The sequence below is a fragment of the Stenella coeruleoalba genome, assembly GCF_951394435.1.
Source record: "Stenella coeruleoalba genome assembly, chromosome: 2".
NCBI classification, from domain to species: Eukaryota; Metazoa; Chordata; class Mammalia; order Artiodactyla; family Delphinidae; genus Stenella; species Stenella coeruleoalba.
The window spans coordinates 162576622-162601176 of record NC_137147.1 but is presented as its reverse complement, the minus strand read 5'-3'; the positions used below and the strand labels follow the sequence as shown (position 1 = coordinate 162601176).

Sequence of the window (24555 nt, the reverse complement as noted above, 5' to 3'; positions counted from 1 at the left end):
AATGCTGTCATAGACCATGTTTTTATTGATTCTTGCCTTAAGAATCCTTAGCTTGAAGAAAGATTCTTAATAGAGTGCCTATGAGTGGTTCTCCCAAACCCATGTTACCCCACCATCTTGTGGATACAGGCTTGAAAGGAGTAAAAGGATACCTTAGCGGTGACTGAAAGTGAACATTGGTAGAATTTGAAAAGACATGAAATGCAAGTGTTCATGTATGCCCATGGAAAAACTGTGTTTGTAAAATTTAGCTTTATATAGCAAGTTGCTTGGAATGCAGATAAATGTTTGCTCTGCTCAATTTGCATTTCATTGCACTGGCTATACACAAATCGGTAGTATGGCTGAGCACCAGAACAGACATAATTCCTGAGGTCAGGAATCTCATGATGTAATTGGGAAGATAAGGCCTAAATGCTGATAAAAGCAAGAGTGAAATAAAAATTTAAACCCTAAATAAATTTGATATTATAAGGAAGTGCATGTTTAATTGCCAAATGAATTGTTGGAGAGTCAGTGCCTTGAGTCCAGAGGAAGCAAAAGTCTGTGTGAGGGGTGGAATGGTCTCTAAAGGCTTCTTGCCATGGGTGTTAATTTGTTAGTATGAGATTTGTGGGTAACATTTTTCTGGGCCAGCTTTTTTGCTGAAGTGTGTTTCAGACTTTCATAGATAATATTAATCAAGGACAGGTTTCTATGTCTAGAGAAGTTTGGAAACACTGAAATCCAGAAAGTTAAACCGTTTTGCTTTTGTTTTATGGTAAGAATTCTCAAAGCTTTAATAGGGTAATGAGCACTGTGAGCCTCCTGGAAGGGGCTGAATATACAGTCACTCAAAAGACACAGTGTTTACATGCTGCTAGTTCGGGGGCAGATGCGTCTGAAGTCATATTGTTGGTATTTTAATCCCATCATACAGATACAGACAAGAGACTGTTTTACTAGCAGGCAGTATGACTGCATTGTATGAGTTACATGCGTACACCCCTCCACCAAACCACAGTCAAACAAACCATGAGTTGCTGGACCAAGCATAATTAGTGCTTTTGGTGAGAAACCTAAAATTAAGAAAATTCTGTTCATGTGTACTTCCCATCCCATCTTTGAAAATTGGGGTGAGAGTTGAGGGAATTGGCATTTTTGTTATTGTTGTAAGGTTTCATTACAACTAGAAGAGTATCAGGATTCCAGAGTATATTTGGGAACTGCTATTCTCAGGGGAGAGAAGAGAGGGCACTTGATGTCATCGATCACCTCTGCTTCCTCCAGGGTCTAGCCTTTCCCACCCTCAAATCTGCAGACTTTGCCATTGACTTTTTATCAGGCAAAAAATGTGCTCAGCACTCTCCCATCCTTAAAATAAAAACAGGAAAACTTTCCTCAACTGCACCTCTCCCCCCATCCTCTTTCATTTCCTTCTTGTTTGATGTTGTAGAGTATACGTGTCTCTTGCACTTCTGACGTTTACCCTTTGTTTTACCATCATAGCGCCCTGGCAGAAACCACCAGTGTCCTCCTAATCGCCTCATCCTAGTTGATGTCCCTGCAGATTCTGAATTGCTGGACTCTCCTGCCTTTTAGGAAACTCATTCTGACTCTACCACATACTAGCATTGTAACTTTGGCCAAGTTACTTAAGTGCTCCATGCCTCGATTTCCTTGCTTGTTAAATGGGATAATTTGTATTTTAATAAATTTATTTATTTATTTATTTTTGGCTGCGTTGGGTCTTCGTTGCTGCGCGTGGGCTTTCTGTAGTTACGGCAAGCGAGGGCTACTCTTCGTTGCGGTGCGTGGGCTTCTCGTTGCGGTGGCTTCTCGTTGCAGAGCACGGGCTCTAGGCGCGCGGGCTTCAGTAGTTGTGGCACGTGGGCTCAGTAGTTGTGGCTCGCAGGCTCTAGAGTGCAGGCTCAGTAGTTGTGGCACATGAGCTTAGTTGCTGTGTGGCATGTGGGATCTTCCTGGATCAGGGCTTGAACCTGTGTCCCCTGCATTGGCAGGCGGATTCTTCTTCTTCACTGCACCACCAGGGAAGTCCCAATTTGTATCTTTTTAAATGAGATTGTTCTTACTGATTAAACGAGATAATTCATATAAAGCTTATCACACAGATGTCATTATAATAATAATTACCTCTTCTCTACCACCACTCTCTCCTGCTTCTCGCTTATGACTACTCTCCTCAATATCCTTTGCTCTGTTTTCCAGCTGAGTTTATATGTTGGTGTTCCTTCCCCAGACTTACTTCCTTCACCCTCCTTTATGATGGAACACAGTTTACCTGGGGTTCAGGTGGCATCTGTTTCCCAGCAGCCTCACGTATATATCTCTTGCCAGAACCTCTCTCTTGGTGCTTAATAAGTTCTCATGTACTTTTAGCTAAATACATCCATAAAACTCATTTTCTTCTCAAAAATGCCTTTATCCTTCACTTTCTTATACCGGATTCTATATTCTCCCTATAAATTTGCAATATATTTTATCTACTCACTGAGGGAACTACATCTACTTTCGCCCCTCTGACATTCGGGAGCCAAATTTGTCAAATTCTATTGATATATCTGCTAAAACACCTCCTCAAGGCTAGCGTCTCTCCTTCATTCCCAGTGCCGCTGTCTTTCAGTCTCTGTAGCGTGAATTAGGAGAATAGCTGTTTCACCAGGTTTCCCATCTCTGGCTTCTATCCCGCTCCAACATATTGTCACAATTGATCCTATTTGTCCCGTGCTTAAGAACCTCACCTGAGAACGCTGGTTAGCAAAACAGTATGAAATCTCACCTGGTAGGCAAAGAAATTCTAGTTAAAGCAACGGATTTGCTAATTTGACTAACAGGTTAGTGAAGGTAATAACAATGAGAAACCATCACATATACTTGAGATTGGAATTTGGAGAAGGAATTTGGCAGTATGTTTCAAGATCCTTAGAGGCATTCATATAGTGGACAACTCTGGGAATCTGTCCCAAGTAAACAATCCTAAGTACCCCCAAAAGCTTTATTCACATCATGAATTGTAATAGGGAAAAAAGGGAAAATAATCTAGAAGTCCAAAAATGGATTAAGAAAATGGTCATATAATCACAATGCTGAAATGATATAGAACCATTAGAAAGTCTTATTTACCAAAAAGTTTTCAAATCATAAAGTGCTTTTTTTTAAACATTTTTATTGGAGTATAATTGCTTTACAATGGTGTGTTACTTTCTGCTTTATAACAAAGAGAATCAGCTACACATACACATATAACCCCATATCTCCTCCCTCTTGCGTCTCCCCCCTATCCTTTCTATCCCACCCCTCTAGGTGGTCAGAAAGCACCGAGCTGCTCTCCCTGTGCTATGCAGCTGCTTCCCACTAGCTATCTGTTTTACATTTGGTAGTGTATATATGTCCATGCCACTGTCTCACTTCGTCCCAGCTTACCCTTCCCCCTCCCCGTGTCCTCAAGTCCATTCTCTACGAAAGTGCTTTTTTTAAGGGGAAAAAAAGCAAGCTCTAAAATCTTACACATAATAAATTTATAGTTATGTTAAAATTCTTGGCAAGTAAAGACTAGAAAAAATTGTATATCAGTATGCTACCAGTGGCTGTCTTTGGATAGTGGGGTTATACGAAATTTTTTTCCTTTCTAGTTTTCTGTGTCCTCCACATTTTTAGCAAGGCCTACTTCTTTAATAATGGAGAAGACAACTTTTATTTAAATGTAGCCATATCACCCTCACTGATTGACATTTTTGAAATCAGTGGTCTTCTAACTTTTTTGATCAAGCCTCTCTGTTGGTAAAGTAAGTTGACCACATATCCCAGTATAGGCATATTTATTTTTAAATTATATGCATTTGTAATTCTACCAGATATTTCCTGTATATCATAAAACATACAAAAATAACTTTAAAAGTATGAGATAAAAAACAAAAACATAAATAGATGTTTCAACATTTCTTTTTCCCCACACCCCAGTAGATGAAGAGTCTTGCCCTCCCTACTTTGGAGATCAGTAGTCCCTAGAATAAAATAAATAAGTTTCTTTGAAGGCAAATTTACTTATTTATAAACCCAGTGCCTACTTAGTGTTTAGAGTATAGTGGATTTTCCAAAAAATTAGTTGAATGATTGAATGTTTATGTAAAACAAAATGAGCAAATTATGGAGGACAGAAAATACAATATTTGGGTGAAGTTATAGAGGGGCTGGTTTGGGACAAAGGGTTCTTCCTCCAGGGGAATAATGAATGAGAGGCCTTGGAAATTCTTACTTTTGTATCTTGACATATTTGAAGAGTTTTTATTAATGTATACGAATTTAGTTATTTGAGTAATCTCAATTCCAGCTGTTATTAATAAATGAGTTGTAAGCAGCATTTTTGCTAAATTTGATTATGTAAGTAAAATCTGAGACATTATTGAACTAAAAATATATAGAAAATTTTACATTGTTAATTCATCTGTATTTACTTTTGCAGAAGTGATTGACATACCATTTGATCATAAAGAGTCAACACATGAGATTGGAAAATATTAAATGAGGAGTCAGAATAAGTTAGTCTGTTTTTTATGTCACAGTCTTTTGAAAAGCCTTCAGTTTTTTCATCTGAAAATGAGGGAGTGAGATAATTGATTTCTAATACTTCATTTAAAAATTCTACAATCTTGTCATGTTAGTTAGATTGTACCTCCTTAACCTCAATAATATTTAGGAATAATTGTGAATGATACACTATGTTATGTGTTTTTGTAAATTGTGATGCTCAGTAATACTTAAATTGTATGATCTCCACAGCACAGTTGTTAAGAGCTTGTGCATCCAGAATCACCCAGGGAGACTGTTAAAAACATGTATATGTATTTCCCAGCCCTACTCCCTCTAAAGATTCAGCTTCAGTATATCATTTTTGAAATGCTTCTTTATCCTTTTTCTACTTCTACATTTCTTTAACTGTAAAAGAAACACATGCTCATTGTGGGTGATTTAGAAAATATATAAAGAAGAAAGAAAGGAGGGGGAACCTCATAATTTCATCACTTAAAGCAAACCTTGTTAATATTTTAGTATATTTTCTTTACTTTTTTTCTTCTGTAGTTTTTTTATGGATGCTTTTATATTTTATGTACAATTTTCCACTTTTATTTCTCACTCAGAAGTATTTTACAGCATCATTTAAAACACTTCTCAAGCATCATTTTAAAGTTTATATACTCTTTTGTCCTAGACATTAATTGCTTAGTATCAAGTGAAGTATAGTTATCATCATTACTGCCCCATCATCATCATCCTTATTTTTATCCTTATTTTACCAAGTGAGCCAGTAGGTTCAGGGAGTTTTATATGAATTGTCCAAGATTATATACCCCTACCCCCACCCCAAATGGCATGAAATGACCACAGGACCTCAGGTGTTGTGACTGTAGACCTTTTACTCTTTCACGTCACTACAATATGTATATAAACATTAAGCATTTTCATTAATTTGTTCACTCAGTGAATATTGATTTTGTGTTAATGTATTAGCGATACAATGTACAAATGTGGATAATATTAATAATGGCTAATACTTAGTGAACTCTTCGTGGTCCCAGTTACTATTGATTGTGCTTTGTATCAGTTCACTTAATGAAGACTCACAACCGTATGATATAGGTTACTTTCATTAGTTCCATTTTATAGATGAGGAAATTGAGGCACAGAGTTTAAGTAACAGTAAGTGATAAAGCTGGGAATTAAACCTAGCAGATCTGTTCCAGAGTCTACCCTCTTAATCTAGAGTGTAGATTAAACTTGCCTCAGAGTTCACAAAATAAGATAAATTAATAAGAGGAGCTTTTTTTTTAATATATAAATTTATTTATTTATTTTTGGCTGCCTTGGAGCTTCGTTGCTGCACGCAGGCTTTCTCTAGTTGCAGCAAGCGGGGTCTACTCTTCATTGTGGTGCACGGGCTTCTCATCGCGGTGGCTTCTTTTGTTGTGGAGCACAGGCTGTAGGCGTGCGGGCTTCAGTAGTTGTGGCGCACGGTCTTAGTTGTTCCGCAGCATATGGAATCTTCACTGACCAGGGCTCGAACCCGTGGCCCCTACATTGGCAGGCGGATTCTTTTTTTTTTTTTTTTTTGCGGTACACGGGCCTCTCACTGTTGCGGCCTCTCCCGTTGCGGAGCACAGTCTCCGGACGCACAAGCTCAGTGGCCATGGCTCACGGGCCCAGCCGCTCCGCGGCATGTGGGATCTTCCCGGACCGGGGCACGAACCCATGTCCCCTGAATCGACAGGCGGACTGTCAACCACTGCGCCACCAGGAAAGCCCTAGCAGGCGGATTCTTAACCACTGCGCCACCAGGGACGTTCCAAGAGAAGCTTTCAGTATGCAGTACTTATCAAACACCTATTTGTGAAAACACCTTTGTGAAGGCTAAATTACAAGGCTAGAATAAATAGTCAAATTTATTCAATATTAGTTTGTTTAATAGACTAATTAAACTAGAATCTAGTTCTAGTTTTTTTCTATTTGTCTCTAATCTCAAAGCTATTTTGTATGCTTGAATGATGTGATTAAAGTTCTGTAAGTTGAGTTTTTGTGATTTTATTTTTAGTTGCAGTTTTATTGATGCCTTAGATTAAATATAGTTAGAGTGAGTTTCTAATTTCCTCTGATTTTTTTAAGTGAGTAAACATGGTTTTGTTCAAAAATTATTACTGAAGATCTAAAAAGTGAGCACCTACCTTTGTTTGCTATAGAAAGTAGGTCCTTAAAAAGGAAGATGATAAATTCCATTAAGTATAGGCTGTCTATGTAGAAGTTTAATACTTACGTAAAAGATTGTTACTAATTGTCCAGATGCGGGTGAGGTTTGGACTTATTTTGAATCCCAGCACCTGATAGAGCAGTGGAATTCTCAAGTATGAGTTTAGAGTCTGGGGTTTTGGTACTGATCCTTGGTCAGGTCATTTGACAGCTTTGCGTTCTTCTACTGTTGTTGTTTTAACTATTAAATCAGAATTACACAGCTTTTGCTCCTTTCTCAGAGTGTTGTTATGTGGAACAAATAAGATAGGATAGTACTCTGAAAAAATAAGGAACACTAAACTAGTTCAAAGCACTACCATATTATTGTTATTGTTGTTCATAGAAAAGGCTTCTAGACTACAGGTTTGGTTTTCTGGTGAAATTGTAATTCTGAGGTTAAATCCAATTACATTTATCGTGACGTGTCTGTTCACATGGTACTGTTGTAATAGGATTTTGTTATGTTCAATATTGCTTGAAATGTGTGCCTAAGTAGAGGGCTTATATTTGCAAAGGATTTGAACTTTGATATGCGACTGTGACTGTTGATAAAAAATAGTGATTGTATTGGAAATTTCATTGTACTAATGAATTTACAATAAAAAATATATATAGTTCATAATTATAATATACTAACTGAGCCTTAATATTTTTGCTTAAGTGAGCTCTTGGTGTTTATTATTTTTAAAGCAGCATTTCCTAAAGTGTATTCCTTATAATATTAATTTAACAAACTAGTCGTTGTTACCATTTCAAAAGAGGGGTTTATGTTGCCAAATAAATTAAGTTAAACAGGTTTCTTTATATGAGAACCTCTTAAGGCTGGTGAAATGCATTGTTTCCCCAAATTGTTTGAAACAGTTTTGCAAAGCATGTCCTGGCACTGGTGTTCCACAGAGCTTATTTTGCTTTAACTTAAGATAATTTGAATATAGCAAGAAATTATACCCAAATTTATTTAAAATATCTAGAGTGAATTCAGTCTTATTAAAATAACAATTCTTATCACAGATTTCAAAGGGTTAATTATTTAAGCAATGTCTCTTCTCTTAATTTGTAGGTACGAAAAAAGGACCAGATCAATATTGAAACAAAGAACAAAACTGTTCGTTTTATTGGAGAACTCACTAAGTTTAAGATGTTCACAAAAAATGATACACTGCATTGTTTGAAGGTTAGTAGTGAATCATTTGAAATATTTTTTAATAGACACATCTAAAGTTTTAATGCTTCAGTTTGTAAGTGCTGGGAAATGATGTAATTAAGAAATATTTGATTAATCTATAGGAAGACAAAAGAGGAGTAAAAAGGAACAATAAACAGATGAGCAAAATAGAGAACAAATAATAAGATGGTAGACACAAATAGAACTATAACAGTAATTACATGAAATGTAGAAGGACAAAGTACATTAAGTAAAAGCCTTAAGAATATAAGACTTGATTAAAACAACATTATATGCTGACTGCAAGGAAGATACCCTTAAATATTAACACCAGGAAGCCTAAAATAAAAAGATGGGGGAAATATACCATGGAAGCACTAAAAATAAATAAATAAATAAAAGCACCTGGTTTTATTATTATCAGACAAAGTAGGCTTTAAGGCATGAAGCATTATTAGAAATAAAGAAGCATAGTTCATAATGATGATGAGGTCCTTTTAATAGGAAAGTGTGTTACCTTCCTGAATCAGTATGCATCCAGTACTGTATTTTTAGAATACATAAAGCAAAAAATCGACAAGGAAAGAGAAATAAATCCACAATTACAGTGAGAGACTTGAAAACACCTTTTAGTACCTGAAAGCGTAGGCAGACAACATTAGTAAGTATATTCAGGATTGAACAACCTTAATCTAATTGACACTATACCCAACAGGATCAGAATTTATAATCTCTTCAAATGCACATGGATGATTTACCAAAATCAACCAAAAAGAAAGTCTCAGCAAGTTCAAAAAAATTGAAATTATTCAGATTATGTTTTTTTGTCCACAATAGAATTAAGGTAGAAATTCATTAGTAACTAACTAGTTATGTGTGGTAAAGCTGATGCAGCATAGATGAAATAATTCTTCTACATTTGGAATTGGTCATTACTAACAATAACAAATTTTTAATCAAGTTAATTTCTTTGAGATATCACTAGGTATGTCACACAAAATGGGTCTCATGGGTTCAAATACATTTGGAAAACCCTGAGTTAAACACGTTTCTTTACTGCATGATTTCTTAAGAGTATTTAAAATATTAATAATCATTGTAAATATTCAAAGGGTTAAGTCTCCTAAACCTACTTGGAGCATTTCAGGAGACTACAAAGTACATTTGGGGAACTTTGGACAGCATTTTAAGAGAGGTTGTGAAAGTTTTTTCAACGCTGTCATTGAAAGGAATCATGCCATGAACAACTTAGACATATTAGTATATTTCTTTGTATTAATTACTGATGTATATAGGAAGAATATACATTTATTTGACACAGTTTCATTTCTGTACATTTGTTTTAAGGAAATAATCATAAACGTGCGCAAATTTATGTGCAAGAATGTTTGTCACACCATTGTTTATAGTAGCAAAAAATTGTAAACAATTTGGATGTCCCATAAATAAGAATCAGTTAAGTTTTAGTATAGTTCATATTATAAGTACTATGTACCCTTTAAATCATGCCATAGAAGGATAATAAAGATGTGGAAAAATACTCATGTTAGCCCAAAAAAACCAAATTATTAAATGATATGTGTAAATCTTTTTTGGCTTAGAAAATATGCACAGAAAAATATTGGGGGGATAAATAGTAAAATGTGGTAATGTGTTTGTAAATTTCATACAGTAAGGCTTTTGTTGTAAGAAGTTTAAAGGTAAATGTCATATAAACCAAAACCAAAAAGCTATTTAGAAAATATTAGCTATGTATGTGGCATTTGCTTAAATATATAGCATCTCCTGATAAATATAAAATGGGCTTTGATAGATTAGTTTTCATATATCTATCTAAAAGGAATGACATTAAATATCCTGAAGTTTTTAGATAAAATTTTATGGCCTAACACAAAGATACCCAGTGATGAAGCTTGGCATCTAAAGTAGACTAGGTTATTTTTTTTTAGTTGATTTACAATATTGTGTTTAGCTTTTCTTCTTTTTACAGTGACATTTTAAAACTTGTTGCACACATTAGGTGTATAATGTTTTCTTTCTCTAATAGGATTGAATTGTTGTCTTTGTGGTTTTTCATCATTATTATTTTTACAGATGCTTCTATCAGACTTTTCCCATCACCATATTGAAATGGCATGTACCCTACTAGAAACATGTGGAAGATTTCTTTTCAGATCTCCAGAATCTCACCTGAGGACCAGTGTACTTTTGGTAAGGGCTTGAGGATCCTAGCAAGAGGTTGAGGTTCTTGATTTACTCCAGGAGTTAAAAATTTTGACCAGTGCCTTTTATCTTGCTCTGCCATTTAAACACTTCTACCTAAACTAGAACTCCAGCCGTTCCTGGAGAGCTGTAGGAATTTTTCTCATTTGACTGCCAGTGAGTTCACACTATTGTAAAGGGGGATTAAATTCAGCCCCAGATAACTTTTTACAAGTGATGCAGAAGAGCAGGTACTCTAAATACTATTGTGTTAGAGCCCTCTTTGTGGATGTTCTTGATACATCTTTACTGTGCCATAAGCACATAAATTATAAAGCTTAAATTTTTTAAATTGGAAAACATAAAACATAAGCTTGAAAAATTAACATGGGGGGAGAAGATATTTCTTAAGTTAATTAGGATGCCAGCATGGCCATCAAGTTTATTAAGCAATTAAGTTAGTATGCTTATTGGTAATACCCATGCATTCGACTGCAGCCTTTGCAAGGGAGAGAGTGTGGTGGGGGAGGGTGTCAGTATTAGCCCTGGTTTAGGACTCCCCAGGAATAGACTGTCATTACATCAGTGTTGCTTTTAGGGACGTGTTGATTGTGTCTTTTTCTCTAGGTGTGTTATTTTTTTAGAATCTAGTTGTAAGCTTGAATATTTCTCTGGCAATATTTAAAATGAAAAAAACATGGGAATTTATTTCTAGTGAACAAAAATACTAATGTGAAGGCCATCACCTGGAGTTTATTTCCACATTCTCTCTAGGCTTATTCATATAATAGTCATTCCAAGTTCAAATTTTTATTGTAACACAGAAAAAAATCTTCCTCCTCTTTGGCTCAAGCTGGTAAGGTTAAATGAGACCTGCATATGAAAATGTAATAGAGATGCCAAGAAAGCTTAGGTTTTAAAAATGTCTATATTTTATTTGTAATATTGAACCCTCTATGTTTACTTTTTGCTAGGGAAAGTTTACTAGTTGTGGTGGTGTGGATACTTATGCCATTGATGGAAACCAGAGTTCTTCCTGCCCGACTGGTTTTCTTTGCTCAGCGGATCTTTCTCCCTCTTGTAGCGAAAGCAGCTAGCCTTTATCATTGATTGTCTTGCTTTCTGGATAGGAGCCTTGTTTATCATATAATGCTTTTGGGGCTCCTCCTATGTGTTAGGCACTGAACTCAGTTCTGCAGGGATGTTATGGCTGGTTGGGGGTGGTTAGTACAAAGAAATGAAACATAGTTGCCATCCTCAAAGTGGTCCATATCTAGTGCTAATTCCAGTGTAGCATTTTAAGTGCTTTAACAGAGAGAGGTATGCAGAGGATTTTATGGGCTCATGGAGGGAGTACTTAAACCAGACTGAATGAGTCAGGAGAGATCTTCCCTAACAGCTTCCCAGTGTTTATTGAGTCTGACTCTTCTGTCAGACCCTTGGGATATAAAAGTGAAAAAGATAGTTCCTGCCCTCATGGAATTTGTAGTCTAATAACCCAGACAGATGGACGGTTGGAACACAGGGGGGGATGCAATATAATACTGTGGGTTAGCATAGGGTATTATGTGTATAGATAGAAGAGGCGCTTAATCTAGTCTTGGTATGTCAGGAAAGGTTTCCTGGAAAAAATGGTGTTTATTTTAGAGACTCACCTGAGTCTCAAAGGCAGAGAAGAGAGATACACTGAGTCAAGAGGCTGCAGGTAAGACTGGAGACGTAGGCACAGCCCCGAGTATGAGCACTGTGCTAAGGAACGAGGGTTTTCCCCCTGTGGTAGAGAGTAGCTATTGAAGGATGTTAAGCAGGGAGGATAGGTATGATCAGATTTATGGTTTTAGGAAGGTCGGTGTGGAGGAGATAGCTGAGGCCAGAGGTAGACAGAACAGTGAAATGGCTGTTTTCAAAACCTACGGGGAAAACAATGAAGAAATGGTAAGGATGGGGGAGTGGGGAATAATAATTGGCTGTATGAAGAATTTTAGGAAGCAGAACTGATGAGATGTGATGGTGAGATACTAGGGACGAGGAAGGGAAAGCGCCCTCAGATAAGACCCCGTATTCCAGCATGAGCATCTGAGCGGGTGATGGTGCCAGTCACAGAGATGAGGGAGGAGGAGGAGGGAGGAGGAGGAGGGTTTGGTTTGAAGCGCAAATGCTTGCGGGATGATCTAAAATGTACCCGTATTTGTTTGGGAACACACATAACCTTTTAACTGGTTTGCATTTAAAATTATTCTTGGCTGATGTTAAAAGTAGTTTGGTGTGGGGACTTCCCTGGGTGGTCCAGTGCTTGAGACTTCTCCTTCCTATGCAGGGGGTGTGGGTTCCATCCCTGGTGGGGGAGCTAAGATCCCACATGCCTGGAGGCCAAAAACAACCAAAACATAAAACAGAAGCAACATTGTAACAAATTCAATAAAGACTTTAAAATTGGTCCACATCAAAAAAGAAAAAAGAAAGTAGTTTGGTATGTGTGTTGGGGGAGAAGGTTCTAAAGTGGTCTACATAACAGGTTGAAACTAGTCTTGATTTAAAACTGTTATGTATGTACAAATGAAAAGTTAAGTGTTGCGTTATGTTTTGTTCAAAGAACTTACAGGGTGAGGTCATTATCTCTAGCTCTGTTAAACATGGAACTGTTCTCTCTGTCTGGAAGAGTCAACATTTAATAAGCCTTTACAAATTATAAAATAGATGTCAGGAGAGGAGCTAGGCTACAACGTGTATACTTTAGCAGATTCATAGACAAGAGAAACAATTGTGAAACTTGGTATACCCATAATTGAACTTATGAAAGAGCAGAATTTCCCCCAGTATACAATGGTTTTACGTGTATAGAAAGGCAGACCATGGGAAAGATTTGAATGTGTTTTAAAAAATTCATTCATTACTTTGTATATTAGTAAACATTAATTGCAAGCCTCCCATGTGCTAGGCCAGGCACTGTTTTAGATGCTGGGTTTACATCAGTGAACATGCTGCAGCCCCTGCCCTCCCTGAGCTTGCAGACACAGCCTTCTTTCCAAAGCCTGAAGTCTTGCTTCCACCCGCCACCACCTGCCACCCCAGTCCAGACACCTGCTTGAAGCTCTTCAGTGCTTTCCCTCTACAGGCTTCAAATCCAGCATTGTTACTATGGTCGGTCTGCAGAATCTGGTCTCACCGAGCCTCTCCTCACTCCTTAGAACTGATCTCACGCCATTCCATGCTGGCGCCACGCTGGCCTTCATGTAGTTCCTGTAACTGATCCTTCTCTCCTCATTGCCTCTCGTCTTGCTGTTGCGTCTGCCTCAGGTGCTCTCTCTGTGTCTCTTCTCAACCTTTTGTCGTCCTTCAGAGCACAACTCAAATGTCACTTTTGCAGAGAGGCCATCCCTAGCCCACCCTGACTAAAGTGGGCTCTCATTACTCTCCATCTTAGGGCCTTGTTATTTTCCTTCATAACACTATTCACAGTTAGTATTTAAAAGGTTGCTAGTTTATTTGTTGGCTTGTTTATTCTGTCTTCCTACGCCAACTCTTAGGCTTCATGAAGGTAGGAGCCATGTCCTTCTTGTTCACTGGTGACTTCAGTACCTAGCGTAGTGCCTGGCACATAGTAAGTGCCAAGTAAAATGTTAAATGGCTGAATAAATTCAGTAATCTTAATACTTAGTGTGGTGCTGTTTTTAGAACTAGGAGTACTGTTTGAAGATCTTCAGCTGATCAGTCTTTGGTTCTCAACTGGCATCTGGTGGGTAGAGGTGAAGGTTGCTGCACAGAACACCCTCCCCCCACACACCCAGACAAAGACTATCCAGTCCAAAACGTCCGTAGTGCTGAGGTTGAGGATCCTGAAGTAGATGATGATTGACTGCTTTTAATCACCTCCTGGAGCTGATGCTGAGGGCTCTGGACAAGTTGTGAAACTGGGGGCTTTTAGTTTCCTTGTCTGTAGAGACATGTCAGATTTACCTAGTACAACATTGGATGGCACAAGCTCTCAGAATAAGGTTATTCTCAGCTGTTGTGTGTGGAACAGCCAGAGGCATTCACCCCTTTATTTATATTGTTGGTCCTTAATTTCAGTCACTTGTATATAAGCCTTGTTTTACGTAGAGTTCATATAGTTTGGCAGAGTTATAAGTCAAGATATATTTGTAGCAGAGTTCTCTTGAGTATTTTATTGGACAAGGCATAAGACCAAGCAGTTATGGACTAATTTGTTCTAAAAACATGATTAGTGATATAACAATTAGTATACTTGCATGCTCTTAGAAATACCTAGTAATTGTTTTTTCCCTTTTCTAGCCCTTTATCTTGAAATCTTATCACTGAGAGTAGAACTTTAGTTGGGAAGAAAGAAACCTTAGAATGAAAGTATTTTGACTAGACTTTTTATTTTAGGAACAAATGATGAGAAAGAAACAAGCGATGCATCTCGATGCAAGATATGTCACAATGGTGGAGAATGCATATTACTACTGCAACCCACCTCCAGCTGAAAAAACAGTGAAAAAGAAACGTCCTCCTCTCCAGGAATATGTCCGGAAACTTTTGTACAAGGATCTCTCCAAGGTTACCACTGAGAAGGTAAATCTTAATGAAATCATAGAACAGTAGTCAACTTGAGATTTGTGGTAGTGCTAAGCTTATATAACATTCAACCAAATTAATTCTTTTTCGTCCTGATGATAATAGTACTGATTGCAGTGCACTTTCCTTCTAGCCCTGCACCAAATTGTTTTAGGTCAGGGACATATATTTCAGTTTTCCTAGATCAGCTTGTTTATCAATTGCTTCTGTGCCCCACAAAGTATAGATAGGAAATGTAAGTAGTTTGCATTATTCACATTTTGTAAATGGAGAAATTGAAGCAGAATTGTTGAAGTCCCAGCAGTGGAGTTTAGGAGAGGTAGGATTAAATCCCAAGTTCCATTATGATTGATTCCATACAAGTCATCATAATAAGGAATTCATACGATGATACATAATGTATGGGACATATGTTTTATTTTCCTTTTATGTTAGTAACTTCTTATTCTAATTAAAATGGTAATTCTTCTAAATTTGATGTTAATGCTGTGTGTATATTTGAAACTATTACTTTGTCTCTGATGTTCTGTAATGAATTTGCCTTTAAATATTTTGCTTTCAGTACAGGGGTTCTTAACCTTAAGTAGGCTTTAAGAGGCCCATGATCCTCTGGAACTTAATGATATTGAATCTCTGGGCCTGTCTGTATTTTTCCGGAAGAGGGTCTGTAGCTTTCTTTAGATTCTCAGCAGGGGTCAATTTCCAGAAAAGGTTAAGAACCACCGACCTGTTACCTTAATTATTGTAGTTACCTTGTTAGAACCTTCACTTTTAAGTGAGACATGTTGAGTAAACATTTTTTGGTCAACTCTACAAGTTGAAACAACATGGTATGGAACTTTTTTCTTTTCAGGAAAAAAAATTGAAGCAAATTAACTTCTGGACAGAGGAAACCTATGGGGAGGATGAGAGGCATGGAATAATACATGTGTCATGGGTGGGCAGGGTAGAAGGTGATGACGAATGAGCGCAACTTTGAAAATTGAAGCCACCTTCAGGGATCCAGAGACAGTAGTTGTTTAAGACAACAGGATTTGAAAGCTGTTTTAGAATTGGCTAAAAGTTTGTAAAGTATGGAATGCTTATGCATTTGAGATGACATTAACATTTCCATTGAAGCTGATATGAGAACATATTTAGTGCTTGAAAGGTGGATTGTGGATATAGAGTAGAGATGAAAGGACTACTTTACATTCTGCCTACAGTATCCATTTTCTTTCAGAATAAAAATGGAAAGAACTTGATGATGACTAGAGCTCTGCTGATTATCTCATTACCAGTAGAGATTTTGAAAGTAATAGCTAACTTTTATGGGGTGCTTGTAATGCGCCAGACACATTCCTACGTACTTCACACACTTTAACTTGTCTAACCCTTAGACCAGACTTATGGAGTAAGTGCCTATCATCCCCCCTTCCCATGCAAGGAAACTGTGTGATGTCAGTCTTGATGTTGTGTCCTCCATCTTTTTTTTTTTTAAGATTTTTTTGATGTGGACCATTTTTTTTTTTAAGTCTTTATTGAATTTGTTACAGTATTGCTTCTGTTTTATGTTTTGGTTTTTTGGCCTCGAGGCATGTGGGATCTTAGCTCCCTGTCCAGTGATCGAACCTGTACCCCATGCACTGGAAGGCAGAGTCTTAACCACTGGACCACCAGGGAAGTCCTGTGTCCTCCATCTTAAGGGATCTTTTAACCAGTTGACCTTGGGTTTATTTCCTTATTGGAAATTTTTCATTTATAAAAAGAAGTGTCTGAGGTTATTTACATCAAATGATGCACAAAAGAAAACATTATTTTTGTTAAATCTTGGGTATTTCTTTCAGTGACCTGAGTATGAGTGTATACTGTTAGCTTGATTGAAGTCCTGGAAACTCTAGGAAATTTAAGGGCGTTATGGAAAGATAAAGGGAAAATGTGAATAAATTTTACCAATAATTAGAAAAATCTTATTTTTCCTATCTCTAAAGTTGAAGAGGCTGGTAGAGAATCTCTAGAGTATTTTCCGTTTCAAAAGTTCTGTGACTGTACAATCATAATAAAATATTTGTATTATAGGGTATTTTGGACTACTTAGTGCTTATCTTAGTAATTTAAACAAAATTCTCTTCATTTAGGTTTTGAGACAGATGCGAAAGTTGCCTTGGCAGGACCAAGAAGTGAAAGACTATGTGATTTGTTGTATGATAAACATCTGGAATGTGAAATATAACAGCATTCATTGTGTAGCCAACCTCTTAGCAGGACTAGTGCTCTACCAGGAGGATGTTGGAATCCATGTTGTGGATGGAGTTTTAGAAGATATTCGATTAGGAATGGAGGTAACAAAGACCTGCAGCAAATTGGAATCTGTGGACAATTTAGACAGCCTTTAAGTCCTATTATTGAAAAATAAGGATTTGAAAACCCTCTTTTCCCCATATGGTGTCATTTACTATTACTTTTTTGAAGATAATGATTTCTTAATAAACCCTGTTGTGTTAGATTTCCTAGTCTTCTCTCAGGCTAATGCTGAAGTATTTTTTGCCTTTTCTTCAACTCCAGTTAAGCTTATTTTAGAAGAGTATAGTAAATTTTTATTATTTCCTGGTTACTATTGGCATTCACATTATAGGAATTCATAAATTTATTAATTAGGAGAATTGGTAATCATTTGATAAGAATTTCTGTAAGAATTTCCCTCTTTCTATATGCTTGTTGTTTCCTTAATTCACGGATTTCAGAGAAAATAAGTCACAGAGGGCTGATAGGGAGAATTACATTTTAACTGTTTCATAAACTATTAATTCATTTAACAATAGCTTAATATTAAATTTAATACTTAACATGTTCTTTTTATTAAAACATTTTAAAGGTAGACATTTCTTAGAGAGAGATAAAGGACACCCAGAAGTGACTACCGATTAGAAAAGAACCCATTATTTATTCTCTGTTCAGTGAGTGATGTTGTCAAGTGACATAGGGGAATTTTACCTCTTCTCAAACACATTGCTATTCTTTAATGGAAATCTGCTTTTTTTTTTCTTCCCCCTTTAGGTTAATCAACCTAAATTTAATCAGAGACGTATCAGCAGTGCCAAGTTCTTAGGGGAACTTTATAATTACCGAATGGTGGAATCTGCTGTTATTTTTAGAACTCTTTATTCTTTTACTTCATTTGGTGTTAACCCTGATGGCTCTCCAAGTTCACTGGACCCTCCCGAGCACCTTTTCAGGATTAGACTAGTGTGCACTATTTTGGATACCTGTGGCCAGTACTTTGACAGAGGTTCTAGTAAACGAAAACTCGATTGCTTCCTTGTGTATTTTCAGGTACATAAATTGAAATAAGCAGTTGGCATCATTTAATGCATTGCTTGTGTTATAAAAATATTAGAGAAGAAACCCTGTAGCATTCATATATGATGTATAAGATATATTCATAGTTAGGTGAGATTTATTCTTCTTGCAAGTATGCTTAGCTTTAGACGTTTTAAAATAACATGATGGGGATTTCCCTCGCGGTCCAGTGGTTAAGACTCTGTGCTTCCTGCAGGGGGCACAGGTTCGATCCCTGGTCAGGGAACTAAGATCCTGCATGCCACACGGCATGGCCAAAAAAAAGAAAGAAAAATTTTAAAAATATATATATGATGAATTCTATCATAAATATTCTGATTACATTTTAAGTTTTATAATTGATGATTGATCATTAATTTTGGGAATTATTTTGGTGCTTTTATAAATTTGGTTTAGTAAGTTTAATAAGTTTGGTTTAGTAAGTTTAATAAGTTTATAAATTTGGTGTAGTATGGATTATTTTGTATTTGGTACGTAATTCATGAATCAAATTACTTGTAATATTTATGCATTTGATAATATTCTCACTCATCTGTGTTCTGGTTTTATATCTAAAATTCTTGTTTCTAAATTTTAAAAAAAACCCATCATTAACATTGAAAGAAATATTTGTTCATTCATTGCTAAACTCTTGGGTTGTGCTTTCCATATCTTAAGTTACTTATGTAAACTGGTGATTTAGAGCAAGTACAGTATAAATTAAATTCAGATACAAATACAGAGACAGTTCTGCAGCTTCTATACAGTTCATGTTCCAGAAGTTAGCTGTAGCTTGGTTGTCTGGAACCTAATCATTATTTCCCATCAAATACAATGTTATAAGTACTGATTAGGGGGAATAACTCACTATCGAATTCTCCAGACGTTACTGAAATAAAGTACCAATGGTACCATTCAGTTCTATTTGATCATTCCTTTCTATCTAATCTGTTATGTTGTTTTTGTTTACCCATTGACAAAGAAAATAAATTTAAAACTACAAATTTGAGGTGTCAAAAATACATCCACATAGTAGCTGATGTTAAGTGGGGGTAACTACTCTTGGGGAAGAGCTGTTTGTAACTTTCTCCTATTACTTTATCTTTGCATTAGAGGGTAACTTGTTACTCTCTTGTTTTCTGAATTGATGAGCCAAAAATGGGGAAGGTGTGTTGAAGATTTGAGACTCAGATTCTCTGTTCCATGTAAGAAATGCCTTAAGTTGGAGACTGCCTGTATTTAAAACCAAAGTTTTGCTGCAGAATATCAGTGATCACTATCAGTGTCCAAAGCAGTATCCCTTTCAGAAGAGTGTTACTATTTGCACTCACTCTAACATCACTGGCAGAGAGAAAAGAGCCACTCAGAAATATTCAGGAGTAGAAAGAGACAAAAGTATTTTCCACATTGATTAATAGCAGGAATGTGTAGCAGGGATATACTTAGGGCACGGGAGTAAGAAGTGAGTGAGGCCTGGGAGATGCAGCCAGTGTGTGCTGCCTGTAACACAGTGTCCAGTTACATATTGGAAGGCAGATAGAAAGGCTCACTTGCAGCAGTGCTTCTAAACTTCAGTGTGTACACACATCACCTGGCTATATTGTTAAGATGCACACTGTGATTCAGTTGGCCTAGGGTAGGGGACGTCTCAGATTCTGTATGTCTAATAAGCTCTGAGTTCCCACACTTTGAGTAGCGAAGACCTAGAAGAAACTGGACAGGAAGATTAAACACCCAGAGGAACACCTGTTTATATACAAGTAAATTCATGGGTTGTGCTTTTTAGTTAAACTTGAGAATTACAAGTACAAAATAGAATGAAGGAGCCAAGCCAGGAGACGAGGGAAAATATCTAAATGGTGCCATATACACAGTAGATGTTCAATAAATGCTTGTTGATTACTGATTTTTATATATTCAAAAACCCTATCTTCAGATACTTTGACTCTTTAAAAAAAATCAAAGCAGGTAGTATAGAGAAAATAATTATAATTTATCAAAACCGTTGCCTTGAATTTGGTTGTTTTTGTAAAATTAAATATTTAAGCCCTATTTGGGATTTGGGAGTGGAGTTTCTGCCTGGTTTCAGTACCTGAAAATTTATTTGCTGTTTTATTTATTTATAATTTTTCCTTGCCTTTAAAAAAAGATTATGACAGTTACAATAAAAAATATATTTAAATTAAAGTCACCAGATGGCTTAGGAACTATATACATGGAGGGAAATAAATGTGCTAGGATCATTGCTGTTGACCATTAATAAAAATGGTAGGTGTCTTGTACAACTCTTTAGTTGTTATAACTAGGTGATGTCACGATACAGATTATTTTAAATATTTTGTTATTAATTTCTTATAGCTAAATTTATTTTTCATTTGTTATCAGCGTTATGTTTGGTGGAAGAAAAGTTTGGAGGTTTGGACAAAAGACCATCCATTTCCCATTGACATAGATTACATGATCAGTGACACACTAGAACTGCTAAGACCAAAGATCAAACTCTGTAATTCTCTGGAAGAATCCATCAGGCAGGTACACGACTTGGAACGAGAATTCTTAATAAAACTAGGTAAGCAATTAATTACAGAGAGAAAATAAAGATGGTATTTGGCAGATCGTTTCTAGAATTTGCTTTATAATGTTTTCAGTTAGCGTTTACTTTTGTATACTTTCTGTTTTTTGATGTTGAGTGTTACATAATAGTGTTAGGTAAGACCTGGCTGACTTATTTCTTGATTTCATTAAATATTCCCAAATTGGAGGAAAACAGTCATGTAAAACTTGAAGCAAATAATAATGATGGAAAAAATATAATCCTGTCAGCCTCTCTTAATTTTAGAATTTTTGGTTGCTAATTTAAAACCTACTTTTGATTAAAGCATCTCATATACAGTATATATTTTCAATAACACTATTTCCTAAGACAGTGCAGGCTTGACACTATATAAGGGGAGTGCCAGTTAGAAGTTTGAAACTATCCTACCAAATTTTAGATCCTAGTCACTGGGGGAGTTATCTCTGTTTCTAAAGACTAGAGAACATGTGAGAAACGTGCTACAGGAGGATTGGTCACTTTACTTTCTCAGTATTCTTCTGCGATTGTTCTGGAAGAAGAGGTAGCATTTGAATGGCTCCCCTAAAGGACTGTAGGAGCCGACCAGTCTTGCCAGTGGAAATAACTGGAACAGGGTGGGGCCTTACCAGTCCGGTATGCTTGCTGATAGTTCTTAGCATGTTGTATTGTAGTCATTTCAAAGTGCCATATAGTTTCAGCCTATGAAGCTAGTATTTTATTAGGAGATTATTTATTAGGAGACCCTTACCTTGACCAGTTATACTAATTGTATACATTTACTATGTTGCATATCTGAAAAACCACTTTTCATGGCAAAGGCATTGGTGATCCTTTTCCTTTAAGACTATTTTTTCATATTACATCCAGCATATTAATAGGGTTTCTTTCTCCAAGGTAAATCCTGTTTTGGAGAATTCGATTGCTGTTATCTATTTGAGCATTATTTGAAAGGTGCTACTGATTATGCAACTATTCACTTTTCCTAATTCTCAACCCATAAAGGCGTATGTGATTCTTTTTGTTCTTTGAACTTTGTCCCAAGTTATCTACTTTCTTTTCCTTTTCAGATTTCTAATTGTATAAAATGATCGTTTCAAGTAGAGTGTTTATTTATCTACGTACTTATTTCATTTACTTTATATGCTTTGAAATAGTCTTAGCCTTGTTTCCCAAAGACTTTCATGAGTGGCTCTCTCTGTATAGTGGGCATGAGGAAATACTAGTTGGATACCCAGTTTGGTAGCAGTAAAGAAAGCAGTATGCTTTATCCTTTATCGAGCAAAGAGTTAAATTAAAGGACTTCGGGCTTCTTTTGAGGAGTCTGTCCTTGTTTAGAATATGGAAAGGAAAAAAATAGGTCACCATTTGCCAGTGCAACTCTAAGGATGGTGGCAACTAGAATCAATATGCTCCCAAGTCGTCCCATTTTCCTTCTGTTTTAGAGTCTAAATATCATAGAGAAGATATACATGAATAAATCTATATTAAATCTGTTTCTTGTTGGTAAACCATGAGATAATATAGCATCTTGCTTTTGGTAGCTTTTTGTTTTCAAGCACTTGCAAATTCATTATCATTTCAATCTTATAGCTACCCAATGCTAACTTAATAGTTAGCATTTTCTTATATTTTAAAAACCATTTTAATATTATTAAAAGTAATGAAGTGTTCATGGCAGAAATTTTGAAAAATGCCAAGAAGACAGAAATCACTGATATTTCATATGCACGAAGAATCATGTGTTAACATTTTGATATATGTTCTTCTATTTAAAAAATATTTATTCACGTGTTTGCAGTTTTATAACTGAAATTTTTTTCTAATATATTATGAAATTTCTTCCTGACATGAAATACTTTTCTCAATATTTAGTTTTTTACAAAACTGGCTATTTTCCTTTGTATGAATGTGTTAATTCTGTTGTTTGACACATTATTTCTAATCTTGCACCCCTATAAATAACATTATTATGTTACTTTTGTGTGTATCTTGGTTTTCTCAGGATAGAAAGAATTATTGGCTCTAAGACACACTTTTTTTTTTTTTAACATCTTCATTGGAGTATAATTGCTTTACAATGGTGTGTTAGTTTCTGCTTTATAACAAAGTGAATCAGTTATACATATACATATGTTGCCGTATCTCTTCCCTCTTGCATCTCCCTCCCTCCCACCCTCCCTATCCCACCCCTCTAGGTGGTCACAAAGCACGGAGTTGATCTCCCTGTGCTATGTGGCTGCTTCCCACTAGCTATCTATTTTACGTTTGGTAGTGTATATATGTCCATGCCACTCTCTCACTTTGTCGTAGCTTACCCTTCCCCCTCCCCATTTCCTCAAGTCCATTCTCTAGTAAGACACACTTTAAGAACAAAACCAAAATGGTAATAGGCAATGTAATTTAATTCTGGTTTGGAAGCTCTAGATTATATTATAATATTATAAAAGGAACAGAAATGGGAAGAATAAAAGTGAAAGAAGAAAAGTCATATGAATAAATTACTTATAAAACAGAAGAGTGTATTTCATAAATTAAAAATAAAATCAGTAGAATAAAATAAAAGCCCAGAAGCTGCCCCAATTAAATACAAAACAATTTAGTGTATGACGAAATAGGAATCTTAAAAATAGGATAAGAACAACAGGTGAGCATTTAGGGGGGAAATTGATATAAAGCCACATCTTATGTCATCAAACTCCAGATGGATTGAGGAGTTAAATATTTATTTTCTAAAAGTTAAAAATAGATCTGATCATCAGATATTTGGAGAGGTGGTAATTTTCCTAAATTTTAAAATGATGCAAGAAAGCACACATATGTTGGCAGATTTGGGTGTTTAAAACTTTTGTACGATGAAAGAAATAACTAAGATTGAAGTGAAAATAGTTTCTGTGCCAGGTTATTATCACTTACATAAAGAACACAGGCAAATTGATACACAACAGATAGATGAACATAACATAATCAAATGAGGGAGGGCAGGGAAGAGTTGGTATTTTTATTGAGTACTTCCAGTTTGCCAAAATTAAAGTGGAAGGTAATGTTGTTCATATTTGACAAGTGAGTTATGTAAAGCCCAAATCAAAATACTAGGTTAACAATCGAGCCAGAATTCAAAGACTGTGCTCTTTCTGACATATTAAGTATGTGGGGAAAATGCTCAGCATGTCTAGTGAGCAGAGAAATACAAATGAAAACCATTTGAAAGGGAGTATCACAATTATTACTCTGTCTGTTATGAGCAGGAAAACTGAGGCACCAAGCAGCTCAAATTCAAGAGAACAGTATTTGATTTTGGTCCCCAAGTACACTTAATTCTGACCCACATTTTAAATATTTTACTGTCTAGATTTTACGTTTTGTTAACCGTATGTCCTTTGTACATTTTTATCTGCATTGTTTATTTTAGATTGACAGTGTCCTAGAGGTCAGCAACTGAACGGTTTATTATACAGCTTAGCAAATGCAAAATATATTTATAAACTGCTTTTGAAACTAACTTGCAATGCAAATGAAAATATGTTAGAAATAGTAGGATTTTCCTTACAAATTAGATGTACGGCTATCAAAACAAAGCTACTTATCCATTAGAGTTCTTCCCATGACACGTATTTTAAAGTGGCTATAAAAAAGGTATAATGGTATATTAGGCCATGTGAGTTTATCAGCACTGTGATATTTTTATTGAGAGTGCTTAGATTTATATAGTCCTGACTTTTAATTTTTTGCGTTTGATAACATAAAAGCCCAATATATTGCTTCTGAAATTCCAAATAAATAAATAAATAAATAAATAAAATAGTAAGTTAATGGTATCTCAATCTGCGATAGCAGTTTTTTCCCTCAGTATTATTTTTCTTTTAAAACAGATCTCTCTGAGCTTTATCCATCTTTTCTCAATTTTTTTTTTTTTTAATTTCCAAACTTGAATGTACCT

General features: G+C 35.9%; 1 protein-coding gene across 5 annotated transcripts in view; it reads left to right on the top strand.

The window, feature by feature from the left end:
• Positions 1–24555, top strand: part of UPF2 (UPF2 regulator of nonsense mediated mRNA decay) — a 212927-nt gene that overhangs the window by 48738 nt on the left and 139634 nt on the right. For all 5 annotated transcript variants that reach the window (XM_079912671.1, XM_079912668.1, XM_079912669.1 and 2 more), the window contains exons 10-15: positions 7841–7954; positions 10040–10156; positions 14537–14722; positions 16843–17046; positions 17762–18037; positions 20429–20612. In XM_079912671.1, the coding sequence (XP_079768797.1) occupies positions 7841–7954; positions 10040–10156; positions 14537–14722; positions 16843–17046; positions 17762–18037; positions 20429–20612 (1081 nt within the window). The remainder of the gene's footprint in view (positions 1–7840; positions 7955–10039; positions 10157–14536; positions 14723–16842; positions 17047–17761; positions 18038–20428; positions 20613–24555) is intronic.